Source organism: Plodia interpunctella, chromosome 20 (assembly GCF_027563975.2).
Source record: "Plodia interpunctella isolate USDA-ARS_2022_Savannah chromosome 20, ilPloInte3.2, whole genome shotgun sequence".
NCBI lineage: Eukaryota > Metazoa > Arthropoda > Insecta > Lepidoptera > Pyralidae > Plodia > Plodia interpunctella.
Window position 1 is genome coordinate 615,405 of NC_071313.1, and position 15,910 is coordinate 631,314.

The following is a 15,910-nucleotide window of genomic DNA, read 5'->3' on the forward strand; positions in this document are numbered from 1 at the left end:
TAGGCGATACCTCTCCACTTTATAGCACTTTCCCTTCATTGACTTTTACATACTTTTTGATAAATATATGGAATTCTATTTTCTTGACAGCTACAGTAAAAAATGGAAAATGTGTAATTGAACCGGCGAAGAATGTAAAACATTGAATGAAGTCCAAACAAAATGACTGGAGCATTCGGAGTAAAATGGGCGAAACTTTGCATATAATAGTCGAGTATTTATTGACAATTTCGTGACGATTAACAAATAGAAATTAACCTTTTAGGTATCGGGGACGACCGCTCATTATCACATTTCATATTTGTCTGCAAGTGTGTCAACTTGCGTCGTAAACAAACATGTCTAGTTATATCTGAATATATGCTCGTCGAAAGTAATATGTTCAAACCACTAGCGTTATCACCAGTTGTATAAAAAATATGCGCCACAAAGAACACGAAACATACTAAAATTTCTTTATTTGCATCAAATACTAGTATGGTTTACTTCCAAATAAGCAAAATATCTTCTCAGAAATAACACTATTTATTGGTGAAAGCCGTACTTGAATATGTTACAATTTAAATGGATTTGTTACACTTGTCACACATTCTTTGTAACTTATTTTTGTTTAATAATGAGCGGGTTCAATTCCCGCTTCATTCATTATTATTTTCAATAATACGTTACAATTTGTTTCCAAAAAAAAAACATATATTTCCTTCAACCATACTTAAATTGAAATTAATAATATTTATCTGATAATTTTGATAATACTAATTAAGCATAAAAATATTAAATGACACTTAATGATATCTAATGTATTAACAGTCAATATACATTGGGTTAAAACAACTACTCTTATATAGATTGACGTATCTACTAATGATTATATTTAACTTGTAAACTAAAAGTTTTGTATGCGTGAGATATGTATTTAAAATTTGGATAAAGAACAACTACCTTTGTACCGCTTTTAATTCAAATAAATGAGCATTCATAATATACGAATATTCTATAATGAATTACAGGCAATCTCGCCAAAACTTTTGCAAGTTACATGTGACCACCTGCGATGACTGACGAGCCGCATTGGGAGGATTGTGGTACAGAGGGGAGATCCTTTTTTAATTGGTATATTATAATATTTCAACTATGAAATATATACTATATTTCAAATATTTAATGTTCGCTAACTAAAGGCATATAAGCCTTTAGTTAGCGAACATTAAATATTTGAAATCTGCATCAATATGCAGATCTACGTTCAGAAATCAATTTAGCTAATGTTAACGTGAATCTAACTAGCCAATGCTAGTTAGATTCACGTTCAACTCCAATCGACGAGGTAAATACGAGATAACCATCGCCAATTACTGGACGTCACGTTGATTAGCCATAATTGTCGTATTTGCATTGTTGCGAGCGAACCAATAAGGAGTTCCTCCTTACAGCCACTTAGCTGTTTGGTTTGTATGCTAATTGTGGGATTCGGGGTGAGTTCGTCTGTGACGTCAATCGAGCAGGTTTTGTCACATTTTCGTGCCAGTAATAAGTTTTTATTATATAGGCGTTTTGTCAGTCAAATATAATTGTTATAAAAATAAAGTTGTTTTAAACTTGAAAATTTTCAATTAGTTTGGTATCACCATTCCATCGTAATCGTGTGGCCTGCCACGGGTCTGGTTCCTGGGTAAGACTTCCACCTGCATCGTTAGCCTTATCAATTTCCTTTTGTTTGTAATAATGTTTAATTGAATGATCTATTTAACAAAGTTATTATTATTGATTATCCTATTAGTATCGCTCTTCTAATTAACTATAATTAAGATAACAATTTTGCGATACTCCAAATAAGTATAATCCCTGTTTTCAAAACTGTTTCCACGCAGTGGTTCAAATCTGTACATTCTAATTGCAAAAAAAATAATTGTAGTTACAGTCTATAATAAAATTGTAAATCGTACCGGTGGCACTCAATAAATTTAAGAGTATATATATACATATGTAACTCTATTAAATCTTACATCTATATATATATTTATATATATATTTACTTCAAAATGTTCTCTTCTTACCTTTTCAAGATATCCATCGCTTTAGTTCTTAACCTCATGTCGCGCCACGAGTATCCCTATCACGAGCACTTTATTACAGTCTGTCATTTGTTTACGCGCCAAATTTACAACGTCACTTCTCAAAACAGCACACCGCTAGAATTTAAAAAAAAAAAGTCCGCGCTCCGGCGTGATAGACGCTGTATTTTGCTGTCAAATCCATGTGAACCGTATTGTATACCAGTACGATCTGTTCCACTCTCACTTTCCAACTAATTGTTGCAACACTTTTTTTACTTTTGCTAGATTATATTCGCGTAATTTTCGTTGTTGACGACTGCGAAAGTTGGCAAGCGTTTGACGAATGGCCCACCCGTTGGCGAGCCGGGAAAAGTTGGTATGGCCACGTGATCTCAACAATGGGAGAGATGCAATGGGCAGCTAATGTAGCCGTTATCGTGTGATAGTCTTATTTACCAGCGTATCCTCTAGGTCGAAGTTCAAATAATGAACTCAAGTTTATTGTATGCTAAAGTTCTCCAATTTACTTATACGATAATTGACTGTTTTCTTTGTTTGTCTAATATTCAACTATGTCTAATTTATACGGGTATTCATAATTCAGAATCATTATAGGAAATTCAGGTCGTAAATCCAGCAGTGGTCGTGTCAAAATGTAGTTCTCTTAGGTGGTAGTGGTAGCTCATTCTGTATCAAATTAGTCCAAGTTGAGAAACATGTCATTCTTTTGAATGTGACTTACTGTTGTAATTTGCATTTATAAACCCATTCAGTTTAAAAGGTCACAATACATATTTGTCCTAGCCACTAATATTCTGATACAGTCCATTTCTTAGACAGGTGGATGAAGAGATAATTAACATACAATTAGACGGATGCGCTTCAGATTGCAGTAGCTTATATTTCATTATCACGTTTATTCCTTTGCTAGATGTCGATATCTAACTACTCACTGTAATGTTTACCATAATGAGTACTTTATCCGCTACTTTATCATGACTTCTTACTTAGCGTCGTATATCATAACAATAATAAAAATTGTCTTATTTTTATCTCTTGTGTTTTACACATAAAAACTAATCAAAGTCGGTTCATCCATCTGGGGGCTATAATTACAAAGATACACAGACATATTAAACTCATTACACCCAACCTCTGGTCAAAGTTCAAAAAAGTTTTTGCAAAATGTACCACATAACCTGCTAGCACATAACACGAGGAATAAATAAAAAAAATAACTGTTCGAAATTCAACTTCTGGGTCTGTCCTTGAGTTCCCTGAATGAAAACTCACAGACACAGATAAGAAAACACATGATGCGTCATGTGCGATGGCGTAGAGTAACGTTTTCTTTTTTATTTAACAACAACCACCGTTATGCCAGTTATCTAAGGTCATAAAGGCTATCGGGCTACTAATGAGCCATGGGAAATATATCTCGATGATATTCTCATCAGTGACATAATTTTGTTTCAACGTAAGTTGTTTATTTATTTTGATAAATTACTTACTGGAAATATCATGAATATACGTGACGTTCTACGGGTAAGGATACCGTATGGATGGTTTTTATGTATTATTGTATGTATTTTATTAATCCGAGTAGTTTTTAAATTGCAATCCAAAAATTGGTCGTCGTTTAAAGTCACCTATTTGTATAAATATGTAACATAAAACAATTTTATTTGTAAAAGCAATAATTTTTTGCCCAAAAAACCCTTTTGCTGCTTCACTGCCCGCCAGACGTCCTACAAACCGTAATCAATCAAACCAATCGAACCTAACCTAAAACAATGTCAAGGAGTCGCGAGGGATAGTTGAGCAACAGTTGTGCAACAAAGTGAGTCGAGGCCATGGTGCGTCGCGTTGTACAGCGATAGGTTTCAGTGTTGAAAGGTTTGTGAAACTGTCCGTCATGGTTGCGAGCAACTGTCCCATGGCTGTTCACAATCTGGTGGAAGATGAAGGGTTTACTTTACAGAAAATTACCACAATCTCTTGAAAACTGCAACGTAATGGTCTGGACGCAAGATGTGCATGGAATTGTAATGGTCGGTGTAAAGCGCCGATCTTTACAAATGCTACTGTTTTTATTATCACCTTTATTACGAAGGCGAAGTGATTTTGTATATGATTACGGAGAAGGTATATGTGTTTGAAATTGATCCCTCTGGATGAATCAGTCTACTTTCCCTTTTGTTCATTTTGAAAAAAAAAGAATGTTTTATTTTTTCCTTGTACCTACTACTTAAACAAATCTTTTATCCAATAAACTGATTAAGAAGCAAATTTTCGGTCGTTTTCTTTTTTTTTATTACTCGTTCGTGTTTTGAACATGATTATTGTATTCTTATTTATCTACTCGTGAAAAATTCACTCATAACCGACATTAATATGACCCTAAATAACACACTTATATATTAACCTGTACCCTAATTTAAAACAAAATGTCTGTACGAACATAGTCTCTTGGTAGACCTTTTTCGTGTTTAAAACGTTCCAGACGGCAATAATAAACCCACAGCTTAATAGGTTGCGACAGGAATGTCCAAACTTGATAATTAGTTGAGACGTAGCCAGTGAGACGGAGAGAGAAAACTAATTTACGAATATTTTGTTTTTATTTTCGACACAAAGTTTAAATTCTAGTCTGAATTTGAATAGAGATATGTGTAAATTATTATTAGTAACATTTTTCTAATTTGCATTTGGGGCTGTGACGCTGCAAAGCTTAAGCCCTAAAATTTTGTCGATTCGGTTGTGATTTTACAACCTGCCTGACGTAACATCAACCTTCTTAGTAATGCTACCATAGCCTATGAGCTGCCAAGCCAATCTGACCCCTAGTCGACTAATACAACATCCACGAGTGCTCCCTATTCTAGCGGAATTTCGATTTCCATACTAAAGAAACCTATTGGAATCGCACGCCACTTTCGTACTAAAGTAAACACATTTATCGGAATTTACGTGACGTCGTCTATTCCCTTTCTTTTTTACAAGAGTTAGTGACATAAGCAGAAAATTCAGACATAGAGATCCGTCTCGTTTGATATTACCTATTTGTAGAACCTCTCTCTTTAGCAACAATTGTTATGTTATGGCGACAAAAGTTTATAATAAAATACCAAAATGTATTAGAGAATTGCCAAAAAAGAGATTCATTTCGGAATTGAAAAAATGGCTGTTACATCATTCATTTTATGACATGAATGAATTTTGGAACACAAAATGAATAAGTTCTTATCATTAAGTTTTGACCTGATTGTGACATACCTAGTACTTATTATCTGAAAATGACAATTCTTTATATTTAATGACATTTTAATATTTTTAATGACAATGATTATTATTATTATTTTTTTATGAGTAATTGTAGAATAATTAAATTAAATTCATAGATATAAATTTGTTAAAACACACTTATATTTACATGCCATATTTTTGGCGAAGCATGTCATAGTACCCACAAGTTCTGTAACATCTATTTGTACCGTGCTTTGTGTAAATAAATTTATTTCATTTCATTTCATTTCATTTCATTTCATTTCATTTCATTTCATTTCATTTCATTTCATTTCTCAGGGCGCACCTACAACGACCTGAACCAGTACCCGGTGTTCCCGTGGGTGCTCACCAACTACGAGAGCGAGGAGCTGGACCTCAGCCAGCCCTCCAACTACAGGGACCTCTCCAAGGTAACTCTCATTGTAGCTGTGCTCTAATCTTCTAGATCTAACGCTCCAAAGTAACTTTCAATACATCGTTGCTGTGGCGCTTGAAATACTTCTGTATCGGACATAACTATGTCACTAGCAATATCTACCTGTGCATGAAAACAGTCTGGGTCTGACACCTCATGGTCAACATAGCTCGGGCCCCGGTCGACTAAAGCATATTAACCATGTTCTTCAGAAACACAGAACAGGTTCTAAAGAACTTGGCCGTACCCTATCTCGATCCACCTGCACGCCGAAATATCTATATTATTTATAAAAAAATAAGGGCCTGTTTCACAATTTTCTGATCATACTGATCTACTATTATCTAACAGATTAACTAACTACTAGATCAGTCTGCCTTATGAGATTAGCCAGTTAGCCCTATCCAACACTTGTGAAATACAAGTTTTAATGTTATTATATTTAGGCTATCTAATTTTTTATCAAAAAGCGTTGAGACATGCTTTAAGTATTCTAAACCTTAATTCCATCTAACATAAAGAGTACCTGCAAAACCAGCAGTCTATAAAAGTAATAAGCACAAAGTCGATAATTCTTATAAATATTTATTTTTCAAAGCCCATCGGCGCACTGAACCCAAGCAGACGGGCGTACTTTGAGGAGCGGTACAACACTTGGGAGCACGAGTCCACGCCGCCCTTCCACTACGGCACCCACTACTCCACCGCTGCCTTCGTCCTCAACTGGCTCGTCAGGATTGTAAGTGTTTACTTTCTTATTTATTTATTTAACAGTATATTTACTTTCTGTCGCTTTCATGTAAGAGATACAAGAAACAGGAGACAGACAAAAGTAAGTAGTAGTAATTAAGTTCTAAGCTGCTTATTTCTAAATGCAGACTCGTGAGTGGATTTCGTCTATCTTATCATATATTTTGATCACTAAACTGCTGCGCCGCAATTATTTACCGATGAAACGAGACAATTATTTACGGATGAACGGACCAGTAAAGTATCTTGTGAAATAGGCTTTGTAATATTCCAAAGAGCCTCTAAGAAATTATGATTCTTCTAATCCAAGACCTCCAGATCGATAATATGGACGCCTAGAGCACAGCGCAATAAAGCATCCTGTGTTTATCAACATACATAACATATCATCATAATATAAAACAAGTCTTATAGGTTTGGTGAATGCAATTTGATTTTATCGATAATGACAATGTTGAATTGTATCTTGATGTAACTGACCTGTGACCTATCGTCGTCAGGGTGTAACAGTGTCTAGGAAATGAAAGAAAATAGCGAATGTGACAAGTTACCTTCACATTTTCAAATCCATTAACCGGAGATTAAGTCATATTGGCATAGCGGCATGCGTTTCCTATCATAAACAACGTAATCTCATTATTTTTAATCGTCTGATTCCTGACCTGCCGGAATTCTGCTTATTCTTTAATTTGAGTTCAATGGTCACAATCTTGATTTCTATTCTTGGTTGCTGGATAGAATTTGATAATATATGGCACGGTCGTAATAATTATCACGACATTTTTCTTGTTTTAAGCACTTTATATGTTTTCTCTCATCACAAAGCATAATGCACTAAAATCCTCAGGATTTCGTTTGGATCTGCATGTCCTCCTTTTACGCAATTTCAGTGACTAATATAAATTAATAGTAAATATTTTTCTGAGGCCTCATATCGCACGAAAATCATCCAAACTTTAGCCTGTATAAATATTATTGATGTCATCCATCATCAAACATTGTTTCCATAATAATCGGATCACTATTATTAACACGCTTAATTGTATAAAATGTATCCAGTAAAATTTAATTTTAATTGAATTTTTAGTAACAGTCAGGTGTCAATCAAGACAATGCGGGAATTGAGTCCAGTCAACTGTGGCTATTTGATCAAGTTTTGAGACCATTCTGTCCAGCACAATGTATGTCAGTGCCTTTGCGGTCACCACGATGTTTGTCAACAATTATTTAATTACGATTATTTTTATTGTGAGGAAACGGAATAGCCGTGACTCGATTTAATTATCTTTTATGATGCTGCATGTTGTATTCGGTAATGCTGCGCTCATTGCAACTTGCATGTTATGAGAATATCAAGTAATACTCTTGATGACAATAACTAGAAAACGTCTGTACCAGAGTATTTATGTATATGTTACGGCCAAACCCCGAAGTGCGGCTACACTAGGCCTTTAATTAAATTTGAAAAACTATAATTTTACGACCGGCCGCGATACTTGACGTCAACCCTCCTTAAAAATACTGCTCTTCATATCAATTGTCAAGGATTATCGCTCTTAATCGCGTCGTGCGACAGCCACGGAAACATATGGACTGATCAAATTCTAGGTCGGAAACCACAAACCAAAGTTCTAGTTTCACATAGTTCTCGGTATAATAATAAATCTTGAATAGATATAACATAATAATTACAGCACGATGTAATGCAAGTATGTGTATTGATCAACCTATACGATAATTCTTCAAATTGCTTACATAGTGACGCTACGGTGAAGCGGAGAGACGTGTTATCGTATTTATTTAATTATCTTACACTTAGCTGTTGCAGAAACGCCAGTTGTTCAACAACTCCAGATATTGCATGACCGACGTCGCTTTAGATTTAGATTTTTTCTTTCTCAATGGCGGTTAACGCCAGCGAATTCGCTACGCACACAAGCGCACAACAACAAATGTCAGAATTTTGTCCCAAAACTAACCTTTCACAACTCGAATGAAATACGACTAAGTAGATGCACACACTTCATTTGTATGTGACTGTACTGTATGTGGGCTCCACAAACATCATTTTCTTAAAGACCGCCTAAAAGTGCTATTCGGGGAACCACGCAACTCTGAGACGGTATACCATGTCGGAAGTTGTATTTATGCATCCAATCTTAAACACTTCAACTGCGCGTTCTAGGCTTGTTCTGTTCCACTGCAAGTTGACCACAGCGTCATCTGTCCGTAGTGTTGCGGACCATCTGTACGGCTTATAACGTCATTGCATGTAGTCTGTGACGTTGTGCGTGTGACGCAGCTATATATTGATATCGCTACAGTGCTCGTTCCAAAGACTGCAGATAATTTAAAATGTTTTGTAAACTTAAACAAATGTACATATGTTTTATTTATAGCAATATCGATAACAACGACTGACGACTGAGCTAAATAATTACTATAATAATTAAGCATAAATGTCTTCCACGGGTGAATTATTAAGTAAATATCACGATAATTGTCAATCAACAGAGATAGATCGCTTACGTAAGTGCATACTTCCCAGTCTGTGTAATGGTTATTGCTATAGTTATTGATTTATATTAATTAATTATATATCGACCGAGTGAAGTACGGTACGAATAAGCATTAAATTCAGCAGATTTTAGCTTTGTAAACCATACGAAGATGGATGATGACCCGTGTCTGTTATGTTAGAACTTGAAAATTGCGTCCTGTAGCCCAAATTATTAAGACAGAGAATATACGTATTTAAGTGCCACAAAAAAACTAAATTAAAAAATATTGAGACAAAAAGCCCTGCAAAAAGCTGCACTTAACGGAATTGCTGTAAAACGTAAAAAGCTGCAGGAGATTTATTTCCGTCGCGGAAGGTCGCGCCAGCTTTTAACTTTTTTTTACCTTTTTCCGTTGTCAATTCGAATTTGAAGTACGCGCGTGCGCAAGTGTTCTCAAGATTTACTTTAAGAAACTTATAAAATGTCAGTTTTTTTTTGTCAAGCAACACTTTATACTAATGCTTGTTCAGTAGTACAAAAGTGTGTTTGTTTGTGCTCCTTTCAGGCATGCCACCTCACGTCAAATGGTCACCGCAGCCATGGACGCCTTTACGCCGTCACCGACTTTAAACGAATTTTATCATGCCCTTTTTGAAAAACTCCATTTTGTCTACGGAAAACCATAGCACGACGTGCACTCTAATCATATTAATTTAAATAAACAAATGGGCGAAACTCAACAGCCCACACTAAGCGCTAAGATTGTATCTCGGGTCCGATGGACATAGACACGGACACACAAGGCACAGCACACCAGAAATATTTGTAAATATTAGTAACATGATTTAAAAGCAATCTTTATCCACCAGGAGCCGATGACGACCATGTTCCTGGCGCTGCAGGGCGGGAAGTTCGACCACCCCAACAGGCTGTTCTCGTCCATCGCCCTCTCCTGGAAGAACTGCCAGCGGGACACCTCCGACGTCAAGGTAATAAGCGTAGACTGACGACACGCTGTAACCTGTGACTTCGTCATATCATTTAGGTACCGGCCCGTCCCGGCTTCGTCCGGGTAAATATCCGGGATAATCCGGGTAAACATAATAAATTAAGCACCTAAACCACCCTCAGGAATCACCAGGAGTTCTTATTGCTCTCAACGCGTTCCAAAACAATCAAGTTTATGCTGTGAACCGTTCTGGAGCTCCCTCGTCGGGAGCCGATCCTAAGTAGACCAAATATAGTAGTTATACATACATTGGAAAGTTAGCTTGTTATAAAATAATCCATACAAAATCAACTTTCTTTGCAAAAGCTATCAGCAAAAGTATCTAAATAATTTAATAAATTGTTAAGTATCTAAATAATTTAATAAATTGTTAAGAATGGAATCATTAAAAAAACTGCCGCGTTCAACGTAAATAGCACATGTTATTGTTTGAGCTAAATTTAAATAAACAACTTGAAACAGACCTAATTGAGGTTTTGCTGAATTATATTAAGACGTTTCCGGTCGACAATTTATTTAAATAATTCACAAAAACGCTATGTAAAATACGTCCATCACGAGGAAGAACAGTAGTAACAATTTTTATTGCTACACAACGAGCATTTATAGCTCTTTGTTAGATTTGCATATTTTTTTGTGCGAATATAATGTTTTCGCAAAAGTTAATCGCACAGAACGGGGCCGACGCGGTCCGTTAGTGACGCGAGCCTAGTTTTCGCGAATTTGGCCCAAGATATAAGATGTCAAGTCTTCTACGCTTTTGACAGTCTGTGAAGAATTATATAGTGTGTCTCTTTCTTTCATTATTTCCTGATTGGGGAAGTCAACGCAAGCACCAGACGGGTGATCGGCCCTCCCATTCTGGGACCATTTCACCCAGTACAATGCACTCTCTCTCTCTCTCTCTCTCTCTCTCTCTCTCTCTCTCTCTCTCTCTCATTATCATGTGTACCCGGTGACATTCGAGGTTATCAGGCTGCGATGCCCGGGATCTGCGTAAAAATAAACCTTGGAGACTTCTAGGCCGAAAGCACAATTTCCAAGATTTTACAATCGGATTCTACTTGTTATTAGACCTTAACAAAACAACGCAATAAAGTTTTGACTTATTTTATTACTCTATTTCAAAATAAATACAATAAATATATAGTTTTTTAAAGTAAGTAAGTATTTATTTATTTAAAAGTTTACTGCAAAAAATTACGAAAAAAAGAATTGTTCAAATTCTCATTACTTGTTGTTGTTGATATAGCTTTTTGCAAAATTGTACATGCTATCTTCTATAACGTGAACCGCCTGAAACCTCCGCAGAGTTACATAACGTGCATTCATTTTGCGACAATGGTAAAGGTGAACGATCTCCGTTTGTGAAACTGCGAATTCAAACAAATGCCTAATTGTATTGTTGGAGAAAGGAATTATTTTGGAAAATTGACACGGTTTTTTTTTTTTGTACAGTGAATGGCCATTGTAGTTCTAAAAATAAGATGTTTAAAAAAATTTGACGCAACATGCGTGACTAAAAAAAAATGTTGAAAAAGTTTTCGTAAAACACGAAAGGGTCGGCATTTAACCACTAAAAACTTTCACTTCAGTCTTCTCTCGTTCATCAGATTATCATAATCTAAGATATCACATCACATCACATCCGAAGTACTTAATTTAGTGTTGCCATTCATAACTTCTTTATACCTAATGAATAAACGCGAAATCGACTGTTATGATTACGGAGAAATGCTCATATCGTGTCTTATGTGTACAAAATGTGCTACTAATAGAAAACGAACACTATCACAACAACGAAGCCGCAAGAAAAATGAGGTTCGTTTCTAAAATAAAAAGTTTATTAGGTAATAGAAGTTATTTAAGCAGCTTACCATCTAGTTTGTGTTACCATAATAAACTATACAAAAATCTGTTCGTTAGTTTTTGAGTTTTCCGCGTTCATACAGACAGACACGACTGCTTTTTATAATATATAAGGATATATCTGTGACCTCGGTGGCGCAGTGGTAAAGTGCTTGCCTCTGAACCGGAGGTCCCGGGTTCGATCCCCGGTCGGGTCATGATGGAAAATGATCTTTTTCTGATTGTCCCGCGTCTTGGATGTTTATCTATATGTGTATTTGTTATAAATATCGTTGAATTAGTATCCCATAACACAAGTCTCAAACTTACTTTGGGGCTAACTCAATCTGTGTGATTTGTCCTAATATATTTATTTATTTTTTATTTATATCTACATGTGTAATGCAATATATGCTAGTTTTTGTAACTACAGAAAAGTATAACGGCATACTTTGTTTCAATGTTATCTTTATTCCATTATACAAACTTATCTTCCATTAATAGATATTTAATTCTTGTAAACCCTAGTGATGGGACATGGCGAACTTTGTACTTTGTGTGTGGTTTAAGATATTCTCAAATTCACTTCACATTCACATAACAATACAATAAATTTGTTGCAACAATATCAATGTGCAATATATGCGCATACAGATTTGCGTAGATCTTGTATAGATCTTGTGGTGTTCGGTGCACAACACGAGCTCGTATAAGTGTATACGAACTCGTACAACCTATGATGCACCAATGACATATTGATTGATTGATTCCCAGGAGTTGATCCCGGAGCTGTTCTTCCTGCCAGAGATGCTCGTCAACAGTTCAGGCTACAGGCTCGGCATCCCGGACTCGCCCTCCGGTGACGTCATCCTGCCTCCATGGGCCTCGTCAGCCGAGGAGTTCGTGAGGATCAACAGGATGGCCTTGGAGTCTGAGTTCGTGAGCTGCCAGCTACATCAATGGATTGATCTCATTTTTGGATATAAACAGAGGGGTAAGTTTTTAGTTCGTTTTTCTGTCGACTGTTATTTTAGCGGCGATTTGGCATAGTTGGAAAAGTAACGTGTCTCAACAGAAATGTAATACTTTTTTAATTCCTTTAAAATGCTACTCGTGCCACATGTGTTTGTATACCGATCTGAGTCATGTATAGTAGTTTTCATAGGCCACTACTTGATTCCGGTGAAGGAAAACATCGTGACAAAACTTGCACACTGGTTGATTTTACTTTATGTGTCTACTTGTGTTGTTGTGTACTAGATGATGGTAGGTCGTTGTAAGTCATGTCAAATGCCTTCAGGCGACTTCAATATAATGTTACCAGTGTTTGCAATAACACAGTCGAAAGAGAGTACCCTCATTATAAGATTCACACTTGTAAAGATACAAATAAACGTTATAATAATGACATACTTACATATGTATTTAAATATAAAACCTTTATTAAAAACACATATTCCAAATTAAAGCCTTCCAAGTTATCCTACTCAACAGTGGTCGTTCCGAAATGCTGGTAGTTTGTAACTTTGGTAAATATCATTTAATTTAGAATATGATGTGAAAAAGTGCCTGTGAAGGCCTAATTTCTGTATAAATGATTTGATTTGATTTAAATAAAATATTGTGAAAAATCACTCCAGGACCCGAAGCGGTGCGAGCGACGAACGTTTTCTACTACCTCACATACGAGGGCGGTGTTCGGCTTGAGCAAATAGCCGAGCCGGTGACCCGGGCAGCCGTGGAAGACCAAATCCGCAGCTTCGGGCAGACTCCCGCGCAGCTGCTGAGCGAGCCGCACCCGCCGCGGGCGTCGACGATGCACCTGGCGCCGCTGATGTTCGCGGCGGCGCCTGACGATGTCTGTCTGAGGCTGAAGCTGCCGTCCAATGCCGCCGTCGTCCACGTGTCCGCTAACACGTATCCGCAGTTGGCCATGCCCGCTTGTGTCACGGTAAGACTTTTCGATCAAATAAAAAAATATTTATTATAAATATCTTCATGGCAGACATGGATGAACAAAGTTATGGATTATTGAGACGTTGTCAACATACGACTGTATGAATCTATTTTTTTTTATTGGCACACAAAACAGTTTTCTGACGTAACATGGTATATTACAAATGTCAAGGATTAATTGGCTTTTTGAAAAACGAAGAAATAAGTGCACATGCTTAACATTATGCATGTGATAAGTATTGCATAAAACTGACAAATAAATAATCTAATATTAATTGTAATTAATACTAATTTAATTGTAATATTCCAAAGAAAAAAGTTTTTTTTTGTTTGTACTTAATGAATAAGCTCAAAAACTATTGGGCCGATTTTAATTAAATTTGGCACAAAGATAGCCTACACCTTCAGGAGAGATGTGGCCCTGCCCGAGCGAAGCCGGGACGAGTGATTGAAATATAATGAAAACCACATTTAGCAAATCATTATGGTGTGAATGTGAACTACATTTAGCGAGAGAAATATAATGTAAACTTTTGAGCTGTGTTGTCGTGAGGTCAGGTGAGCGCAGCGCGCGCGTTCGCGGCGCACCGCTGGGCGGGCGGCGGCTGCGCGCACGCGCCCGCGCCGCGCCACGCCGACCACGCGCCGCACGCGCCGCACCACCCGCTGCTCATGGACCCCGTCTGGGGTGAGTTACACTTACTTGTTCCCCTAGCTCAGACCATGGGAGGGAAGATAAGCATGCGGCAAAATGTCGTGCAGGCTGCTACAGGGGCACGTGCGGCAGAAATTGCGAAACGTAGGAAATACCTTTGCGATCGAGACCGTGTTCATGGAAACCAGAAGCAAAAGCACTCGTGACTCAAATTTCGGCTCCGCGATGTAGCGGACGATCCAAGAACGGCCAGTTAATTGTTGCGCAGAGGATTGCCATTTTGATGCAAAGGGGTAATGCTGTCAGCCTTCTTGGAAACCTTCATCGCGACGACGTCTCATCGATTATCTCCAATTTTTTTTCGAACTTTAACTGTATTCTGCATTTGGTGAAAATCACAATTTATACAGTTATCAAAGAAATAATCGATCGATCTTATTCGATTGCGAATTTGTTTAAAACTTTTGAAAAAACAATATGTATTTTTTTACATTTTCTTTAATTTATTCAGACACATATTACATGTCGATTGAAGACCTGTATCAATAAACCGTCAGGAAATGTCACCGAAATAATTGTTGAACAATTGAGCATGCCCAACGCTGGCCAAAGCGACGCACTCGTGGCGCCCATATAAAGAGTCACGAAAATTATCACATCGGATTTTTTTTTGAATTGCAAAGACATACACAATGCTCACAGTGCTGTATGCAACGTCCACAGCGATCACTACAAATGCAAAACATACATGGGTCTACAATAAAAAAAAAGAAGTCAAGCTAAAAACTTTTTAAAAAGTAAAAAAAATCGCATATAAACACCCATAAACTGTCCATTACTAAGCTCACACTTGTTCTAAGCTCACAGCTTGTACTGGGCAACAGTTGTGTGTAGTTTTAAAATTAAATAAATAAGCTAATTGGTTATGTGTCCCCAGCGGCGGGCGGCGCGGCCGCGTTGTCTCGCCGCCAGCTCGGCGACAACTTCTCGCAGCGCGTGCGCGCGCGCAGCAACTGCTTCGTCACCACCGTCGACTCAAGGTTCCTCATCGCTGCCGGCTTCTGGGACAACAGCTTCAGGGTCTTCTCCACTGAGACTGGTGAGATTATTTACCTTCTCTTTTTGTGATACTCTTTACACTCACTTCACACATTACACTTCATGACATTATACACATTATTTGGGAATACAACATTTAAATTTGGATCCCCATTGTCAATTCAAATTAAATGAAAAAATTAAACGAAAAAATTTTTCTTTAAAAAAAAAAAATTAAAAAAATTTTGATCCCTGTACATGACTTGACTTAAAATTAGCAGGAGTCGATTTTGAGCTGGATCTTCAGTGAAAGAAAAACATGGTGAATTATTTTTGTGTATCGGATCCGGAAATCAAGAACATTGTCGATGCAAGCAAAAATGTGTAGCACAA

General features: G+C 36.9%; 2 protein-coding genes across 21 annotated transcripts in view; one reads left to right on the forward strand and one right to left on the reverse strand.

Annotated features, from left to right (window-relative positions):
- Positions 1-2,403, reverse strand: part of LOC128678839 (facilitated trehalose transporter Tret1-2 homolog) — a 38,716-nt gene extending 36,313 nt beyond the window's left edge. The window contains exon 1 of the mRNA XM_053760691.2: positions 2,058-2,403. Within this exon, the coding sequence (XP_053616666.1) occupies positions 2,058-2,095 (38 nt within the window). The 5' untranslated portion in view covers positions 2,096-2,403. The remainder of the gene's footprint in view (positions 1-2,057) is intronic.
- rg (rugose) overlaps positions 1-15,910 on the forward strand; it is a 397,734-nt gene that overhangs the window by 377,772 nt on the left and 4,052 nt on the right. For all 20 annotated transcript variants that reach the window (XM_053760674.2, XM_053760671.2, XM_053760675.2 and 17 more), the window contains 7 exons: positions 5,643-5,755; positions 6,359-6,499; positions 9,881-10,000; positions 12,643-12,862; positions 13,509-13,819; positions 14,383-14,512; positions 15,417-15,578. In XM_053760674.2, the coding sequence (XP_053616649.1) occupies positions 5,643-5,755; positions 6,359-6,499; positions 9,881-10,000; positions 12,643-12,862; positions 13,509-13,819; positions 14,383-14,512; positions 15,417-15,578 (1,197 nt within the window). The remainder of the gene's footprint in view (positions 1-5,642; positions 5,756-6,358; positions 6,500-9,880; positions 10,001-12,642; positions 12,863-13,508; positions 13,820-14,382; positions 14,513-15,416; positions 15,579-15,910) is intronic.